The 18,266-nt window shown below is 40.1% G+C and overlaps 1 protein-coding gene across 15 annotated transcripts in view; it reads right to left on the bottom strand.

Annotated features, from left to right (window-relative positions):
* lrrc7 (leucine rich repeat containing 7) overlaps window positions 1-18,266 on the bottom strand; it is a 119,814-nt gene that overhangs the window by 22,104 nt on the left and 79,444 nt on the right. For 11 of the 15 annotated variants that reach the window (XM_068707709.1, XM_068707708.1, XM_068707710.1 and 8 more), the window contains 14 exons: window positions 10,840-10,896; window positions 9,448-9,511; window positions 8,678-8,752; window positions 8,386-8,530; window positions 7,467-7,539; window positions 7,179-7,196; window positions 4,321-4,450; window positions 3,781-3,896; window positions 3,392-3,461; window positions 2,676-2,775; window positions 2,283-2,407; window positions 1,598-1,870; window positions 1,354-1,476; window positions 548-659 (listed from right to left, as the gene is read on the bottom strand). In XM_068707709.1, the coding sequence (XP_068563810.1) occupies window positions 548-659; window positions 1,354-1,476; window positions 1,598-1,870; window positions 2,283-2,407; window positions 2,676-2,775; window positions 3,392-3,461; window positions 3,781-3,896; window positions 4,321-4,450; window positions 7,179-7,196; window positions 7,467-7,539; window positions 8,386-8,530; window positions 8,678-8,752; window positions 9,448-9,511; window positions 10,840-10,896 (1,481 nt within the window). Of the gene's footprint in view, window positions 1-547; window positions 660-1,353; window positions 1,477-1,597; window positions 1,871-2,282; window positions 2,408-2,675; window positions 2,776-3,391; window positions 3,462-3,780; window positions 3,897-4,320; window positions 4,451-7,178; window positions 7,197-7,466; window positions 7,540-7,590; window positions 8,298-8,385; window positions 8,531-8,677; window positions 8,753-9,447; window positions 9,512-10,798; window positions 10,897-18,266 lie in introns of those variants that run through there. The other 4 variants (XM_068707706.1, XM_068707720.1, XM_068707717.1 and 1 more) reach the window with 3 other exon arrangements.

Here is an 18,266-nt window from a genome sequence, read left to right as displayed (position 1 = left end):
CTTATTAACTTCGCCACAAAATCCTTCATTAAGAATTTACACTCACCAGGACAGACAAGCCATTTGAGTTTTAATCATTTCACAGCAAGTTCCCTGACAAAGGAGTAGATTACAGGACGCTCTGAGCTCTGAATTAGACAGAGCTGCAGTTCGTCACAGAGATAATAAACTATTTCGTTCAGTTGACGAGATTAATGCAGTAAATTATTTAGAAAGAAAAAACTGATTTTTGAAAGGGGAGTGAAATTAGCGTTGGGCTCATCTGTAAAACGTTTGTATACTTTAGATGAAACTGAGGCTTTCGAGGCAAAACATGGGGTCGCGCTAAAGGCTGAACACTTAAGACTGGAATCTAGATTCACTATAGAGGTTCATGATATTCCCTCCTGCTCTCTGTTATGTGCTGGAATTAATCCGCTTACCACCATGACTAATTAGTGGACACTATTACAACATGCCCCAAAGCACTTTACAATAGACCACATTCAATTACTGTGTCTACATGTATGTCTACAAGCCTCTCTGTGTCGCTGCACACATACGGTACCTTTCTTGTCCTTCCCCAGTAGAACCACCTTTGGTTTGTACATCGGCGGCTCCACCAGGGTGGGCCTCATGTCGGAAATACGGATGTCGTTGGGAGAGCCGCCCATCGAGTCCTGTGGGGAGACAAAGCCCACAGGTTCACATCAGGTAGCTACAGTACAGTAAAACAGCCTTGGGCAGCCTAGCTATGGAGCCTGCGAGCTAATGGGCTAATGGCCACCAAGTTGTGGATGGTGAGCAGCAGCTGGAATCATTCACTCAAAAATTTAAGATCATCAATTTTTTAACCTTATAAATATAATATCTCTGAAGCGGGAGGCTGCTCATCCTGTCAGTCTGTAAAACTAATGTCAGTTAAAACTGTTGTAGTGGAAAGCTGTGAACAATCTAATATAGAGGTAAGATAAGATAAGATATGCTTTGAAATTTTTATGTCTTGTCAGCTGAAGACATAACTAAGTAAAAATAGACACAAAAATGTTGTCTCATGCACAAGCAAGAGGACACACATGAATATGCACATAAACTTTGATGTAAATACATGCATACATCTTTTAAATGTCCAACTAATACATAATCTAGCACAACATTGAATATTTTGTTTAGGTATACATTTTATTGACATTGTCCTTAATTATTACCCTGATACCTGTACAAATAAGAAAAGAGACATGGTGTCTCAAAAAATTATGAATATGGCTGTACAAGGTGACTTGAATTGGGTAACTGCATAACAACAAGCTAAAAACACCAAATGGGGCATGGTGTGTGTATATGTGAGTGTGTGTATGTGTGTGTGTGACAAACCTCTGAGCTCTCCGTCAGGTCCTCTTTGTCCTTCCTCTTGGGAATGTCAATGCCAGAGTTATGCATTGATCCCTGATCCATTAGCTGAGACTGAGAGAAGTCCTGCATCTCTCTGTCTGTCACCTGGAAAACACACACACAGATAATTTGTGATGTGTGTCTTATACACACCGATACACTGATATGTACTGTGTGGTGATATTGAACACATTCATCTGTGTGTGTGTGTGTGTGTGTTTCCTACCTCTTTCGGAGGCAGGGGCCACGGTGGTTCGTACTGTTCTTTGCTGAGGTGTGTGTGTTCCATGTTGGTTCCTGCCGAGGTGGCAGTGCCTGTGCTCAGCTGGTGCTGGTGCTGGTGCTGATGCTGATGCTGATGCTGGTGCTGGTGCTGGTGTTGGTGTTGGTGCTGGTGCCCGGCGTGTACGCTTTTACCCACAAGGCTTTGCACTGACTTAACCATGTTCTTAAGGTCCTCGGGGTAGGGTGTTGGGTAGCGCTTTAGGTTTATCTCCACCTGTACACAAACATGGAAATCAGTTGAGTATACACAATGCAAATAAAGAATACACTCTGAGCAAGCATTTGTTAGTGATATAAAGAAGTGTGTTCGCATATGTGAAACTTTAAAACATCTCAAACAAGACACCATGAATTCTGTAAAAAGGTTGCTTTCATTTATTTCTTTATTTTGTTATTTGTTGTCACAAATCTGAAGATAACATAATAGCAATATTGAAAGAACTGCAGGTTTTCTAGGCATGCATTTCAAACTGGAAATACGTTTTTGAATGTTTACTTTAAAATAAAACCGTTAGTTACTCAACACAAAATTATTAAAATCTCCAAGATCATTTAACGATTTTAGTTTGGAAGTGCTTTGTCGCCCCCTCTAATGCTGTGTTTGACATAATGCGTATCAGGCTGACCTTGACCTTCCCAGAATTGTCTTCCTCTTCTTTCTTGTCCTCAAAGTCAAAGGCCACAGTCATCCTCTGCTGTCTCTGCTCCTCCCACAGAGTAGGATTAAAGCTGTCACTGTCCGACTGGTAATCTGTATACACACACACACACACACACACACACACACACACACACACACACATAAACACACTTCAAGGACAAACTGCTCTTCAACAACAGGTCTACATGTTAGACACACTTCAGTTAATTCAATTCACGTGTACATTTACAAACACACAAGTGTAATAAAACAAATACAAAACATTCTTTGGCCTTTTTTACATGTCTACCCACACACATACACACACACACACACACACACACACACACACACACACACACACACACACAGTTTGTACCCTCATCATGTCGCGGTTGCTGAGGAAACATGTAGTTGGTCAAAACCTTCTGTTTGGTTTCAGGGTGGGCTTCTGTCTGCAGTGGAATCAGAGCCTTGGACTGCAAACACACACACACACACACACACACACACACACAATAACATTAGTATTCTTGAGGGTATTTTCACTGACCACATGTATTCCCTAATTCCTAATCTAAACTTAATCCTAATTTTGATTGATTATGATTATTATGATTATTACAATATCCGATTGATTACAGGAAACTTCTGTTTATTCAGAGCTTGACAGGCAACAAAACCTGCCTGACTGACAGGTGGGAAACATTAATTTGAATATCAATTTTGCTAACATTGATGCACACATAAAGTGTGGGGTGGATTGGTCAAAGACACAGAACTCGGAGGAGATCCCTGTTTAGTTTACGCATATTACGTAGCGTTACATAAGAATGTTTCACAATAAAAAGGCTAATACCAATTGCTCAGCTGAAATGGTTTTTAATATAAAACGGAGGGAGGAGACATGATTATGCATTAAGAGCAGACAGGCTTTTAATGATAAATGTGAAAAATAAAATACACTGACGAAACCAGATAAGAGATGAAAACCTTTATTCATGAGAAACATGTCTCAAGTAAAAGCCTGGTTATCTGATTAAAGCTGTGTGTGTTGTATGTTCAGTCTCTTGGTAAGCGTGTGAGAGGAGATACCTGATTGTCAGAAAGCCAGAGAGCTGCCAGGTCCTTCAGCTTAGTAAAGGTAAACGGTAGATTCTTTAACCTGAGAGAGAGAGAGAGAGAGAGAGAGAGAGAGAGAGAGAGAGAGAGAGAGAGAGACAGAGAGAGAGTGAGAGACAGAAGAGAGATGTTTCTTATGCCCACGCACTGTACAGCCTGCAGAGCACGTAACCATGGCAACACACTCACCCATTCCCATGGCAACTGCAGGTCGTGAGAGCAGCTACAGAACCGGAGCGGCCATTGAGAAAGTGTTGCCTGCATATGTGTGTGTGTCTGCATCTATTGTCACTACTGAGCCATAGTTTGGTCATCTGCCTGTGTGTGTGTGTGTGTGTGTGTGTGTGTGTGTGTGTGTGTACCTGTTGTCACTGAGGTTAAGAACTCGTAGTTTGGTCATCTGTCCGATCTCATCAGGAAGAAACTCCAGTTTGTTTGACCGCAGTGACATTACCGTCACATTCTTACAGTTACCGATCTGAACACACACACACACACACACACACACACACACACACACACACACACACACACATAAACCCTCAGATTAACTGTCACATTACAATTAAGTCTAGTACTGAAATGATCAGCTGCACAAGGGACGCCTTAAAACAAGCTACATTACAGTACTATGCATGAAGAAATTCAGAGCTACAATTAACAATTTCCTCAATTGCTTATTGTGTCTGACCAACAGTGGAAAACCCAAAGAAAATCAATTTACTGTCCTAGAAAGCAAAGATAACCAGCTATTTTCCACAACAGAGAAGCTGGAAGAAATACATTTGTGGCATTTGCTGTTAAATAATTAAACTATGATCAAAATAGTTTAATCAATTTATTGTTTCAGGTCTAAATAAAATGAGGATGTGCTAGTGTTCCTCAGGTGTGGATCTTCCTACCTCCCGCGGCAGCTCTGAGAGAAAGTTCTCGTCAGCAGCGAAGGTCCTCAGGCTGTGTAGGTAGCCAATAGTGGGAGGTAACGACTCCAACTCATTACAACTACAGTCAAACTCCTCCAATAGAGACAGACTGGGTGACAGGAAAAGAGGCAGAAAAGAGGAGATACAAAGAACATGACAGAGAAAGAAATTAAATTAGTCTACAGGCTGCAAAATCTCTGCTGGAACATTACTTAGACAACTTAGGTTATAAAGGATAAGGATGGTGCTGCTCTTTATTTTTCCTATTGTCAACAAATCCTGTGAAAAGACTGAACCAAGAATGGATTCATCCCACTATTAAGTACTGTCTGTGTAGCCAAAGCTTGATACAGCTGATTTCTCTGTGCAGCAGAGCTTCGTAGTTGTATCAAAAACACATCAATGAGCCACACATTGCACTGGGTGACATGTTCCTTCATTACCATGAACACACACACACATGCACACTGTAGTTTATTTTGAGTCATTCCCACATACACCAGCCTTTGGTGTAAAATACTGGAGATGAGAAAAAGTTCCAAACTAACTTCCTCCAGTTTCAGATATTTATTATTTTGAGTCTTCAGTAACTGAATGCCACAGACAGGGTGCTGAGAGACGGACTAACACAGTGTTGGTTTTGGTCCTTTTGTGGAATTTGTTGACAATAACAAAAATTCAGAAAGGCGCCAGCCTTATCCTGAAACATGTTATTATAAAAAGGTAAATTTGTCTTAACAGCGACAACTTAAAGGGAGAAAGTGTTGAGAGAAGGAAAAGATCATCACATTGAAGAATCAGTCAATCAATTAAGACGTAACCAATCTGGTGTTGCCTACAATAACTTGGTCTCATTTGCTGACCACGCATTTTCTCTTTCCCAAGTTATCCCCTCTGATGTCTGAAATTCTTCAACCTGGATCTCAACTTCTTCCCTCAACCAAGAATCACAGTAACATCCACGGCAGGCCCTCTACAGGACACCCTGACCTGCCCACCCCCCTTGACTGCCATCCTTGACCTAGCAGCACGCTAACAGCAGGCTAATGCTAATGAGACACTTTTACATTAATGTTCTGTCACTGTTAACATTGCATTAGTCTGCTACTATTACTCCCATTAGACCGGCCATCTGGGCCACCATACGGTCTGAGAGGAGAGAGGGGAGGAGAGATTTACATCCTATATGCAGATTTAAGGTTACCTCATTTATTATTTTCTTCTCAACATTGTTTGTATTCCTACTTAAAAGAATGAAAATGTCTCCCACAAATATATTCCGGTTTGAATGTGTCAAATAGGACACAGCACTCCTAAGAATGTTTTAGCTGCCGCTGGCCAACCAGCTCCATAAGCTTACTCTCAATGGCAGGTGTTGTGAGGAAACACAGTCGCTCAGTGGTTAGACACTGTGTCACACAAGGTTTTAGATCTCCTTTGTGTATGAGGCATAAATACTTTAGTGGGAGAATGCTCAGCAAGAAACTTAAACCCTGCTTCTGCTAAATGTTTTATATCAGAGTAAACTCAGATACAGCTGTCTATACAGCTACCTGGTGTAAGTATGTATACATGTTTATTGTGGCCTAATTCTATAGCTGCAATATAGTTATGGCCTTGAAACGATTACTGGCTGAAAGTAAAACGAGAATGTACTTGCTCTTCTCATGAAAGTTACTGCATTGTTTATTGGTTCTATTGAAACCAATATAGGCTGCACAAAGATACAGACAAAAACATAACTACTGATTCAGCTCTGTGTATATACAGTATACAGTATATATCCTACTGCACTGATGCAGCTAGAGGGGAATATAATGTAGTATTGGTTGAGGCACAGGCATACATTCTGCAGAAAGATACACGTATCTGTTTAGTAATGTAAAATAATATCTTATTTAGGAATGTAGAGTTGCTCAGATGTAGAACCAGAGGCGTAGAAATATGATCCCATTCAAAATAAGTAAGTAACACTTAAAAACTAGAGGGGTAAGAAAATGATCATTTCAGGTGTTTTTGTTTTAATCAGTGGGGAAGCAATGGATCTACAGTGCTACTTATTGAATGCTAAAGCCTGGGATTTGTTCAGGAAGACAAAAGGTTTTCAGAGCGTTCTGATACAAATGTGTTGCAAAGAGTGGCATTTAAGTCTTATATGTCTTATATGTCACTGAATGTTAAATAGTCTTGATGAGAAAGTAATCCATCACAGATTAACTGATTCACACAATTAGCAGCATTATCCAAGTCACTACTCAACTGTTTCAAACAGAAAAAAGGAACAGAGTCAATTTATCTAAATATGATCTAATTTAATATTTGTATCACTGTAGACCTTATTTGGTTTGAAATTCTTCCAAAGTCTATCAATCATGGAGTTCTTATTTGAAATGTGCAAAGTGAGAATAATTTTATGATCGTAAGCAACGTCAATAGTATACAGAAAATAAAAAAACAACTAATTGACAAAGCTTCTGAATTAAAAAATGTTTGTGCTTAACGCAAATTCTTTTCAAAAGTTTATGTGATTCAATCTGGACTGTGATGGATTATAATAATAATTATTTTAATCAAATCACTCTAATCATTTTACATGCAATCATTTGCATCTCAATCCTGCAGATTTGAGCAGGGCAGGTATTGAACATTTTCAATTAAGAATGTAGATTTTTATTGAAATGTTAAAAAATATTTTAAGTTTATGTTTGCATGTAATTTGCATGTAGTTCCCCACAATCCCATGTAGTTATGAGCTTGTGCGTTTGTATCTGTAACGCAGTTGAACATCTATCTGTCTCTGAACGCACCCCTGGATCCAGTAGGCTAATTTTACTCACCCTTGCTTGGGCTTCGCACTAATGCCACGGCAACGCAGCAAACACAACACACAGAACCCCCCAATCATGAGCCAGCATAACAACACAGCAACTGACAGCAATAAACAAGGAAAACAACAACCCACCAAAGATAAACCTGCTGAGAAAATCTGACAAAATACTGTTGGAGGTGTTTTCAAAATAAAGCAAAAGTGTACAGGTTTTATTGTACGTTTTTCTTTTTGTGCATGATTGTGTGTGTGTGTGTGTGTGTGTGTGTGTGTGTGTGTGTGTGTGTGTGTTTCTTACCTCCCGATGGTGTTAGGCAGTGAGGTCAGCTGGTTGTCATCTACCTTCAATGTTGTCAGCTTCTTTAACATTCCTGCGCAATATGCATACACACAGACATATTCACATTGACACACAAACACAAATATGCTCTTCAAAAGAATACACGCTGAGCTCTGAAATGCCCCTTTTGAAGAACAATTTTCTGACAAAAGTAGAATTGAAGTATAGAGTTGGCAATATTCTATTTTTTTCTTACTGTGACCCCATTAAAAGACTAAAACAAACCATGATTGGTTCATACTAATGGTTATTGTCAGTGTTGCCAAAGCGTGATGTAGCTCATTCCTCTTCATAATAAAGCTCCAATGTTGTCCAAAAACTATTAAAGACCCATTAATAAGCCACACGGTTGCACTGAGTGCCATGTTTTTTCATTAGCACAAAGTTTATTTTGTGTCAGTCACACATACACCAACCTGCTGCACATAAATATTCCCCAGCGCAACAAAATGCATATTAATAAGTCTAAAAATAGCCCAAAACAATTGCAAAATGTCTTCCTGTTTGAGTATCATTTCATAAAACTACCGTTTTCCAGCTGCTTTAGTAAATTGTTGAAAGTGTCTCTATATGTGACCTGGTTTTAGATTTACACCTTCTCTTTTTGGTCTTTTCATGGGATTTGTTTCCAGTGAGAAAACAATAGAATAATACCAGCCTTATCCTTTATTACACTTTTCAGTTATCTGTGCTACATCACTCTCGCACAGTTAGAACCACTCTCACCTGTGATATTTCCAGTACAACCACAGTCCTCTGCTGCAGTCTACTGCACTGCCCGATCAGGAACTAAATAGGTGGGAATTTAAATGCTTTGCTACGGCTTCATCAACTTGGGTCTTTGTGTGTGCATGTGTGTATGTGTTCGTGTGTGTACCTATAGAGTCAGGGAGGTGCTGCAGCATGTTGGAGGACAGCAGTAGGTCTTCTAAGGCCTCGCAGCCTGAGATTTCCGTGTCCAACGTCTCGATGCGGTTCTTAGCTAAGTCAAAGTACCGCAACTGACGAAGTTTTCCTATCGCCTGCAGCCGGGAGGGCGAGGGGAGAAAAGAAACATTGATTGACAGAGAAAATACAGATAAGCATAAGATCTGAAAGAAAGTGTCATCTAAATATCTCCAGGGCTGCTTTGTTGTCCCTGTAAGAGCTGAAAGCGTCCGTGTTCTTACCCCTGGTATACACTGTAGAGAATTGTTATCCAGCCACAGCTCTCTGAGGTTGTGGATCTGTTCCAACACCTCCGGCTAACATGCAAACAGAGGAATCAGTATCAGCATACCACATAGGCATCAATATGCAGTTATGCAGCTACTTGTATGAAAACAACTGAATTATTCATTAACATCAAAAGACACCGTCTCAGCACTAATGTTGTGAACATGTACAGATAAAAAATAATAATAATAACTTTAGCGCATCTTCCGACCAAGTCTTTAGCATACATTATTATTTAGTTTTCAATGTCGGTTGAGTGGGTGAGAGGCAATCGCTCTATCATTGGTTTCTCTCTCTTGCAAGGAAGCAGACCATGTAGCCAACCTAGTCCTGTCAAAGTCGACTTCCTGTCCGACCCTGATGTCATATCCTGCTCACCTCCATCCAACCCTCTCTTCCTGCATCATGTCACTGTGCCCCATTTCAGGGTCTGACTGAAGGACAGTAGGCTGAACTTGCTCCGGACTCAGTGAGACAGCCAACAGAGGATTGACCATATGTGGTATTGGGTCTTGAAATCTGAACTTTGAAGGCGGCGGCCCCCAAAATAGGACACAGTATCTGTGTTTCTGTTTGGATTCCTCCTTTGCTTTAGTAATAAATATCTGGTAAATAACGACTAAAATGTTTAAGCTTTCTGTGATATCATAGGATAATCTCCATGTCAAACATATATATTTAAACACTTAATCTATGCTTTATTTTAAAACACAATCAGTCTCACCATTTCAGAGAATTCATTGCTACCCAGATCCAACCTCTCCAACTGTGTCAGTCTGTGGATTGACCTGAGAGGAGAGAATACTCTGATTAGCACTACTACATTGTGATATGTGTACATTACAGCATATACTTTTATTAAATAAAAAATTGCACAGCACAACAAAACACCAGGCAAACATACAGTTTAGCATTGTATTACTTACATAACATGTATTCTGTATGTTTTTTAATCTTTGCCTTTTTTCTAACTTGTATTTTTTCTTATTCCAATTATTATAATTAATTGCATATTAGCATTTTAGCAATTAGCCACCCAGCATTTCACAGTAACAAAAGAAACCTTTGAATCAGTTAAAAATGACACATGATAATATTACAGCTCTACATTGCAGCAATTGTTATGTTTATTGTGCCTCTGATTTGCTATAATTTAAATTGTGGCCGTAGAATAATCTGCCAATGATGATGCATGCAGTGCCAATATTTTAAGAAATATAGAGGTAATAATAAAACAAGTTTTGCAAATTGCTGTAAGCCCACATCGGCTTGAGCATATAGTGTACTGAATGCAAATTGCTCTGTATATAAAAAACAAAGTATCAACACATTTACAAAACAGTATCAACTGTGATGTCTTCTCTACATAAAACAAAGATTCTTCAGAAAGTCTTCCAATAGAATCGTTTTATTATTGGGTTGTGGCAGGTTAGTGTCTCATCCCAACTATTCTCCTTGCATGGTGGGAGTACTCAAAGATTAACATGTGTTAGCAACGTTTATTATGCTCGTGAAAAAACCCCTAAATATTAGCAAGTGTGGTACAGTTTCCTGGGGAGTAATGTTCACTAAAGCGACATCCTTCCCTTTTCAGATGTTCTTTCGTGTCATTTACATTTCAAACACATTGTTGTCCTTTTTTTTACTAACGTTAGCTTTGGAGAAGCAATCATGTGACTCCTGAACATCTTTTAAAATCTTGATGGCCACAGCTTTCCCTTGGGTTTGAGTTAAAATGCATCTGACATGTTAATTAGGAAGCGACTCAACAATCAGCACTAAACCATAATGCAATGGGACAGAACCAACATTTTACTGTTACAACAGACTTTATCAGTATTCAACACCACCTGTCCTAAAAAATAGAGTTTTAATTTGGACACCTGGGAAAGCAAGCATACACTCGGTATTATCATGAAGCATCTGTGTGTGTGTGTGTGTGTGTGTGTGTGTGTGTGTGTGTGTGTGTGTGTGTGTGTCTGTGTGTCTGTGTGTCTGTGTACAGTTACACTCAGTTGTGCACAGTTGCACTCAGTTGTGCATAAAGAATAAAATTCAAAATTCTGTGTCTTAACTCTTTCTTTCGTTTTTTCTTTTTCATGGCAGTGATTCTTACTTTGGCATGGTTTTCAGGTGGTTCTCTCTGAGCTCCAGGATCCGTAGTTTGGAGAGTCTGAAAAACATTATATTACAGTTACATTACGCAGTTACAGACGCTTTTATCCAAAGCGACATAGGTAGTCAAGAGAACTACTAGTCACCAGTAGTCATAAGTGCATCTCCTTTTTTAAAAACAGAAGACACACAAACAAAAACTTAATATACTTTATTAATTCTCTCTTGCAACAATTCTTACTACAACAGTTGTTATAACAGAAAAGGTGGCAAAAAACAGGCCCTATTTATCCTTATTTCAACTTGAGAATCAGTGTTGTTTCCTAATCAGTGATATAATGATAGATAACTAGAAAATTTCGCAAGAAATTTTGACAGTGTGGCTTCTACTGCCCGAAGACGTCGCAATATATACATAAACGCTGATGTTACCGGCAGTATCGTTGAGGTTCGATTGAGATAATGCTTCTCTCTTTTCTGCATTTTAGATTCATACTCTTGAAAAAGTTAAACCAAGTTAAAGCTGACGCTTTTATTTTGAAAACTTACCGGATGCTCTATCCCTTATCGGTGTCTGACTTCCTGCCTGAGTCGATCTGCTCTGTGTTAATTGACGCAATAAACCCGAGCCTTGGGCTCTCGCGCACCCTTCATTGAGGCAGAGTAGTGTTTGCCTCCCCTTAATGTCAGATCAGCAACACTAAATATGTTCTACACAGACGTGAAATACAGTACCTATTATATGGAAAGAAAGGACATATAATAAAAGTCGCTCCAAACGCTCCAAACGCCCCAAACGCGTCGCTCCAAACGCGTCGCTCCAAACGCCCCAAACGCGTCGCCCCAAACGCGTCGCCCCAAACGCGTTGCTCCAAACGCCCCAAACGTGTCGCTCCAAATGCGTCGCTCCAAACGCCCCAAACGCGTCGCTCCAAACGCGTCGCTTCAAACTCTCCAAACGCCCCAAACGCGTCGCTCAAAACGCGTCGCCTCAAACGCGTCACCCCAAACGCGCCGCGCAAAATTCGCGTCACTGCAGTCTCATCGCGTCTGTGCAAAGACTTTGTATGTAATCTCATCGCGCGAATAATTCGCCCTGCGTTCGGTGTGAACACAGCTGGCAGCCTCGTGGGGAGGGGAGGGGGGAGCTGCGCTCATGTGATTGCTTGAAAATGAGGCTGACATCTGATTGGCTACAGATAGGTCCATGTCAAAAAAAATGTATTTGTGAATCCGGTCAGGCAGGGGAGTCTCAAAAAACCCACCAACAAATGTGAAGCGATCCACAAACAAATACACACAAATCCACAAACAAATAGAAAACATCCACACACAAATACATACAAATGCAGAAATATATTTGTTCTGCGTGCATTTGTGAGTCACATTTATTTGTAAATCCTTCTGTGTAGAGACAGGCAGACAGACAGAGAGAGAGAGAGAGCACGTGCGTGCGTGTCACTGGTTGCCATGGTGACGACGCAGGGCCTGGAGAGTCTGTGAGTCTGTTTGTTTATAAACATCAGTAATTAGCTGAATTAAGAACACCTGTGAGCTTGGCAGACTTTTCATGAGAAAACACTGGAAAACACCTGTCAAACAAATGCACTTTATACCAAAACCATGGGTCCAATCAATAAAATAAGTGCACCGTGAGAGAGATAAGACTCTGCCGAACGCCCTGGTATGTTTTTTATGTTTATAGTGTTATAAATGTGAGCGCCAGCGCAAGTTACAAAACTGGTACCGTCTGCTTTCTTTGACAAATTTCTTTTCTGATTTAACATGGGGTCTAATGGGGCAGTCGGTTGGAATTCATGTCGCTCCACGGCTGTTTGAGCCAAATGTGTAAGTCCGTTGGATTCCATAGACACTTTGTTGCGACCAGCACAACATTTCCAAGCTTTTTGGCCAAAAATGGTGTATAAAGAGTAAAAATTGTGGGAATGGGAGCAATTTGTTTGGAAAAATCACAGAACTTTTTCCTGCTCTGCTCCACTCTGACCGTGATGTCATCAGTCTAGCACTTAACGAGCTGCGCAATACACACCCATTATAAAATCTCAAACAGACCCAAAGTTTTGCTGAAACTAAATCGGTGACTTCATGAAAACTATGCTAGCTAGCAAAATGTCCATTTGGCTCAATAACGTCCATCAATTTGTCTACGTTTTAAACTTTGAATCATGTTTCTACGTTAAAGTATGGCTGGTCAATATGGGTCCAAAGTTAAGTTTTTTTTTTTGCTTTCTTCACGCCGAAATCCCATTCAAGTCAATGGGCCGATTTTTCATCGTAGATTGCGATTTTCGGGGAAACCGCTGGACAAATTTCTTATAAAAGTCATAGCTCACGATTCCCGATCAAGCCGCACATGTTGAATTACTTTTTGAGCAGGTGTTGGCAACGCTGTGTGACTAGTTTCGCGGCAAACTCTGATGTGGAAGATGGAGAATAAGAATAACTAGAAAATGCATTTCCTGCTGAAAATGCGTTGGAATGCTGAAAGCTGAAAGCTGAAATGAATTGCAAAAACATTGCTGAAAATACAGAAATGAGAGACTACCGGTCTGAAAAATGTTGAAGCTCGAAAGCATTTAAACTGCACTGCTGAAAGCCCTTCTAGTTGAAACGTCTAACTATGGTGTCTGTAGTTGAAAGTATGAGAAAGAAGGCTTTGAAAGTTGAAGAAGTTTAACAGGATTTGAAGATTTTCTCCATAGATATCCCATAATTCAAAAAGTTTAAAGATTACAAATATGAAAAATATCACCCCTCTCCTGAAAAAGCTGAATATTTTTATATTCGAACAGCTTCTGTGGCTTAAAAAATGTCAGCAGTAGTGATATTTGTAGTAGTAGAAGTTGTAGTTGTAGTAGAAGTATTATTAGTAGTAGAAGTATTAGTAATTAGAAGAAGCAGTATAAGTAGTAGTATCAGTAGTCGTAGTAATAGCTGTAGTAGTGGTCGTAGTATTTAATATAACAGTAGTAGTAGTAGTAGAAGAAGTAGTAATAGTAATGGCAGTATTTGAAGTGATAACAGTAGTATTAGTACTTGTAGCAATTGTACTAATAGCTGTAGTAGTATTGGTACTGGTAGTAGCATGAATAGCAGCAGTAGTGGTAGCAGAGAGAGAGCCAGAGGGAGAGAGGGAGAGACAGAAAGAAAGACAGAGAGAGAAACACAGAATGACAGGAAGACAGAGATAGAGAGACTGAATGAATGAGTGTGAGAGAGTGAGAAAGGCAGACAGACAGTTATTTGTACTGAGTGAGTGAGACAGGCAGACAGACAGTTATTTGTACTGAGTGAGTGAGTGAGACAGGCAGACAGACAGTTATATGTACTGAGTGAGTGAGGGCGACAGGAGGACAGACAGTCATCTGGATTGAGTGAGAAGAGCAGACAGACTGTTATATGTACTGAGTGAGTGGGAGAGAGAGACAGGCAGACAGACAGACAGACAGAGAATTAGATGGACTGAGTGTGTGGGAGAGAGAGACAGGCAGACAGACAGTTAGATGGACTGAGTGTGTGGGAGAGAGAGACAGGCAGACAGACAGTTAGATGGACTGAGTGATTTAGAGAGAGAGACACACAGACAGACAGTCAGATGGACTGAGTGTGTGGGAGAGAGAGACAGGCAGACAGACAGTTATATGAACTGAGTGAGTGAGTGAGACAGGCAAACAGACAGTTATATGAACTGAGTGAGTGAGACAGGCAGACAGGCAGTTATATGTAGTGAGTGAGTGAGACAGGTGGACAGACAGTCATCTGGATTGAGTGAGAAGAGCAAACAAACAGTTATATGTACTGAGTGAGTGGGAGAGAGAGACAGGCAGACAGACCGTCAGATGGACTGACTGTGGGAGAGAGAGACAGGCAGACAGACAGTTATATGAACTGAGTGAATGAGTGAGACAGGCAAACAGACAGTTATATGAACTGAGTGAGTGAGACAGGCAGACAGACAGTTATATGTCCTGAGTGAGTGAGTGAGACAGGTGGACAGACAGTCATCTGGATTGAGTGAGAAGAGCAGACAGACAGTTATATGTATTGAGTGAGTGGGAGAGAGAGACAGGCAGACAGACAGTCAGATGGACTGACTGTGTGGCAGAGAGAGACAGGCAGAAAGACAGTCAGATGGACTGACTGTGTGGGAGAGAGAGACAGGCAGACAGACAGTTACATTGACTGAGTGATTTGGAGAGAGAGACAGGCAGACAAATAGTTATTTGTACTGAGTGAGTGAGACAGGCAGACAGACAGTTATTTGTACTGAGTGAGTGAGTGAAAGAGGCAGACAGACAGTTATATGTACTGAGTGAGTGAGGGAGACAGGAGGACAGACAGTCATCTGGATTGAGTGAGAAGAGCAGACAGACAGTTATATGTATTGAGTGAGTGGGAGAGAAAGACAGGCAGACAGACAGTCAGATGGACTGACTGTGTGGGAGAGAGAGACAGGCAGACAGACAGTTACATTGACTGAGTGATTTGGAGAGAGAGACAGGCAGACAGACAGTTATATGGAGTGAGTGAGTGAGACAGGCAGACAGACAGTTATATGTACTGAGTGAGTGAGTGAGGCAGACAGACAGTTATATGTACTGAGTGTGTAGAGAGAGACAGACAGACAGAGAAAGAGAGAGTGTGTGTGTGTGTGTGTGTGTGTGTGTGTGTGTGTGTGTCATTGGTTCCCATGGTGACGACGCAGCAGTTGGAGAGTCTGTGAGTCTGTGTGTTTATAAACATTAGTAATTAGCTCAAGCACGAACACCTGTGAGCCTGCCGCCTTTTCATGAGAAAAAAACTGGAAAACACCTGTCAAACAAAACCCCAAAAACCCCATAACCATAGCCCCTATTGCTCCAATATTAATACTGGAGAGGGAGGATGAGTTGAAGAACAGATCATGCGAAAATTGTGTCTGTAGTGTAAAAAAAAGTGGCTTCAATGGCAATTTAGAAATGGGGTACGGTTGTCTGTGCAAGACTTTTTTGAAGTACGTTTTAACATTGGGGTCTATGGAGGAGAAAGTTGGTTTTCCTCTCAAGTAAAGGCTCTTGAGCCAAATGTGTAAACCTGTGGGATTCCAAAGTCATATGTCTACGACAAGGACAAGATTAGCTACGTTTCCATCCAAAAATGATGCATGTAGAGTGAAAATTGAGGAGTCAGTCACAAAAGACAAATATTTTTTTCACAGGAATCTCAGGCTTCTCTTCACTCTAGCGATGACATCACGCACTCTAAGCTGCGCAATACACACCCATTATAAAAGCAGAAAAGGACTGAAAAACACATGAAAGCAAAAATGCTACTATTCAAAAAGTGTAAAAGATATCAAAATGATTATAACATACAATCATTGGTCAGGGTTTTCTCAACATTTGAAAGTTTAAATGGTGTCTGTAGCTGAAAGTATGAGGAAGTAGAAGGATCTGAAAGTTGAACAAGTTTAAGAGGATTTAAAAATATTCTCCATAGACATCCCATTCAAAAAATAAGTTGCAAAATGCTTAATAATTCAAAAAGTTGAAAGATTAGAAAAATTATGAGAAATAGCACCCCTCTCCTGAACAAGCTGAACATTTATATAGTTGAATGGTTTCTGTAGCTTAAGAAATGTGGAAGTTATTAAGTGCCAAAATACGTACGGAAGAAATAGTTGAATAAAGATTCGAAGAACAATACTTGGAATGCTGAATCAGCATTCCAACAATAAGCCCGCAGGATTACAGTCAGTGTGCTTTGGCACAGGCAGTATTACTGCCTTGTGCCACAAAGCCACACTGAATAATAAGCCCGCAGGATTACAGTCAGTGTGCTTTGGCACAGGCAGTATTACTGCCTTGTGCCACAAAGCCACACTGAATAAACCCGCAGGATTACAGTCAGTGTGCTTTGGCACACTGCCTTGTGCCACAAAGCCACACTGAACTAGAAAATGCATTTCCTGCTGAAAATGCGTTGGAATGCTGAAAGCTGAAAGCTGAAATGAATTGCAAAAACATTGCTGAAAATACAGAAATGAGAGAGTACCTGTCTGAAAAATGTTGAAGCCCAAAAGCATTTAAACTGCACTGCTGAAAACCCTTCTAGTTGACACGTCTAACTATGGTGTCAGTAGCTGAAAATATGAGAAAGAAGAAGGCTTTGAAAGTTGAAGTTTAACAGGATTTGAAGATTTTCTCCATAGATATCCCATTCAAAACAAATTGCAAAAAGCTTAATAATTCAAAAATGTAAAGATTATAAATATGAAAAGTCATATCACCCTCTCCTGAAAGAGCTGAACATTTTTATATTTGAATGGTTTCTGTGGCTTAAACAATGTGTAGTAGTAGTGATATTTGTAGTAGTATTAGAAGTTGTAGTTGTAGTAGAAGTATTGTTTGAAGTAGAAATATTAGTAGCAATAGAGATATTTAAAGTAGTCGTAGAAGTTGTAGTTGTAGTAGAAGTATTATTAGTAGTAGAAGTATTAGTAATTCGAAGAAGTAGTAGAAGTAGTCGTAGTAATAGCTGTAGTATTGGTTGTTGTATTTAATATAACTGTAGTAGTAGTAGAAGAAGTAGTAGTATGAGTAACAGTAATGACAGTATTTGAAGTAGCAGTAATAGCAGTAGTAGAAATACTAGTAGCATTCATACTTTTAGCTGTAGTAGTATCAGTATTGGTAGTAGCATGAATAGCAGCAGTAGTAGCAGTTGTAGTATAAGTAATAGTAGTACTGGTCATATGAGCAGTAGTGGTAGTAATAATAGCAGTAGTAGTAGTGGTAATAGTTGCAACAAAAAAAATTGTAGCAGAAGTAGTATTAGTAGTATTAGTAGCAGTATTAGTAATACTAGAAATATTAGCAGCAGTAGTAGTAGTTGTCGTAGTATTATTAAGAGCATTAATTATTTCAACAAAAAAGCCTCATTTTGAGCTTAATGTTTAAATACAGTTAATCCATGGGGCTTTTATTTTGAAAGGGTGGGGCTGGGTGGGTTAGACAGGAGGAGAGGAGACTGAATCATAATGTTAGATAAACACAAACAGGTTATTAAATGACAGGCTTCATCAAAAGCATTTCAGTTGGAATTCATTCGGTGGGGCTTGTACTTTAAAATGGTGTGTGTGTGTGTGTGTGTGTGTGTGTGTGTGTGTGTGTGTGTGTGTGTGAGTGTGTGGGGGGGTCCTCTAAAAGTCTCTAATACCTGAATGACTGTATAAGAGATACACACGCAGAGAGAGAGAGACACACAGAGAGATAGAGAGACACACAGAGAGAGAGAGATACACACGCAGAGAGAGAGAGACACACAGAGAGATAGAGAGAGAGGCTTGTGTCTGTGAGTCTGTGTGTTTATAAACATCAGTAATTAGCTCAAGCACGAACACCTGTGAGCCTGCCGCCTTTTCATGAG

This window comes from Cebidichthys violaceus, unplaced genomic scaffold (genome assembly GCF_023349555.1).
Source record: "Cebidichthys violaceus isolate CVI_PGR_0920_01 unplaced genomic scaffold, fCebVio1.0.p SCAF_13, whole genome shotgun sequence".
NCBI lineage: Eukaryota > Metazoa > Chordata > Actinopteri > Perciformes > Stichaeidae > Cebidichthys > Cebidichthys violaceus.
The sequence above is the reverse complement of the archived record's forward strand: the minus strand, read 5'-3'. Positions and strand labels throughout refer to the sequence as shown.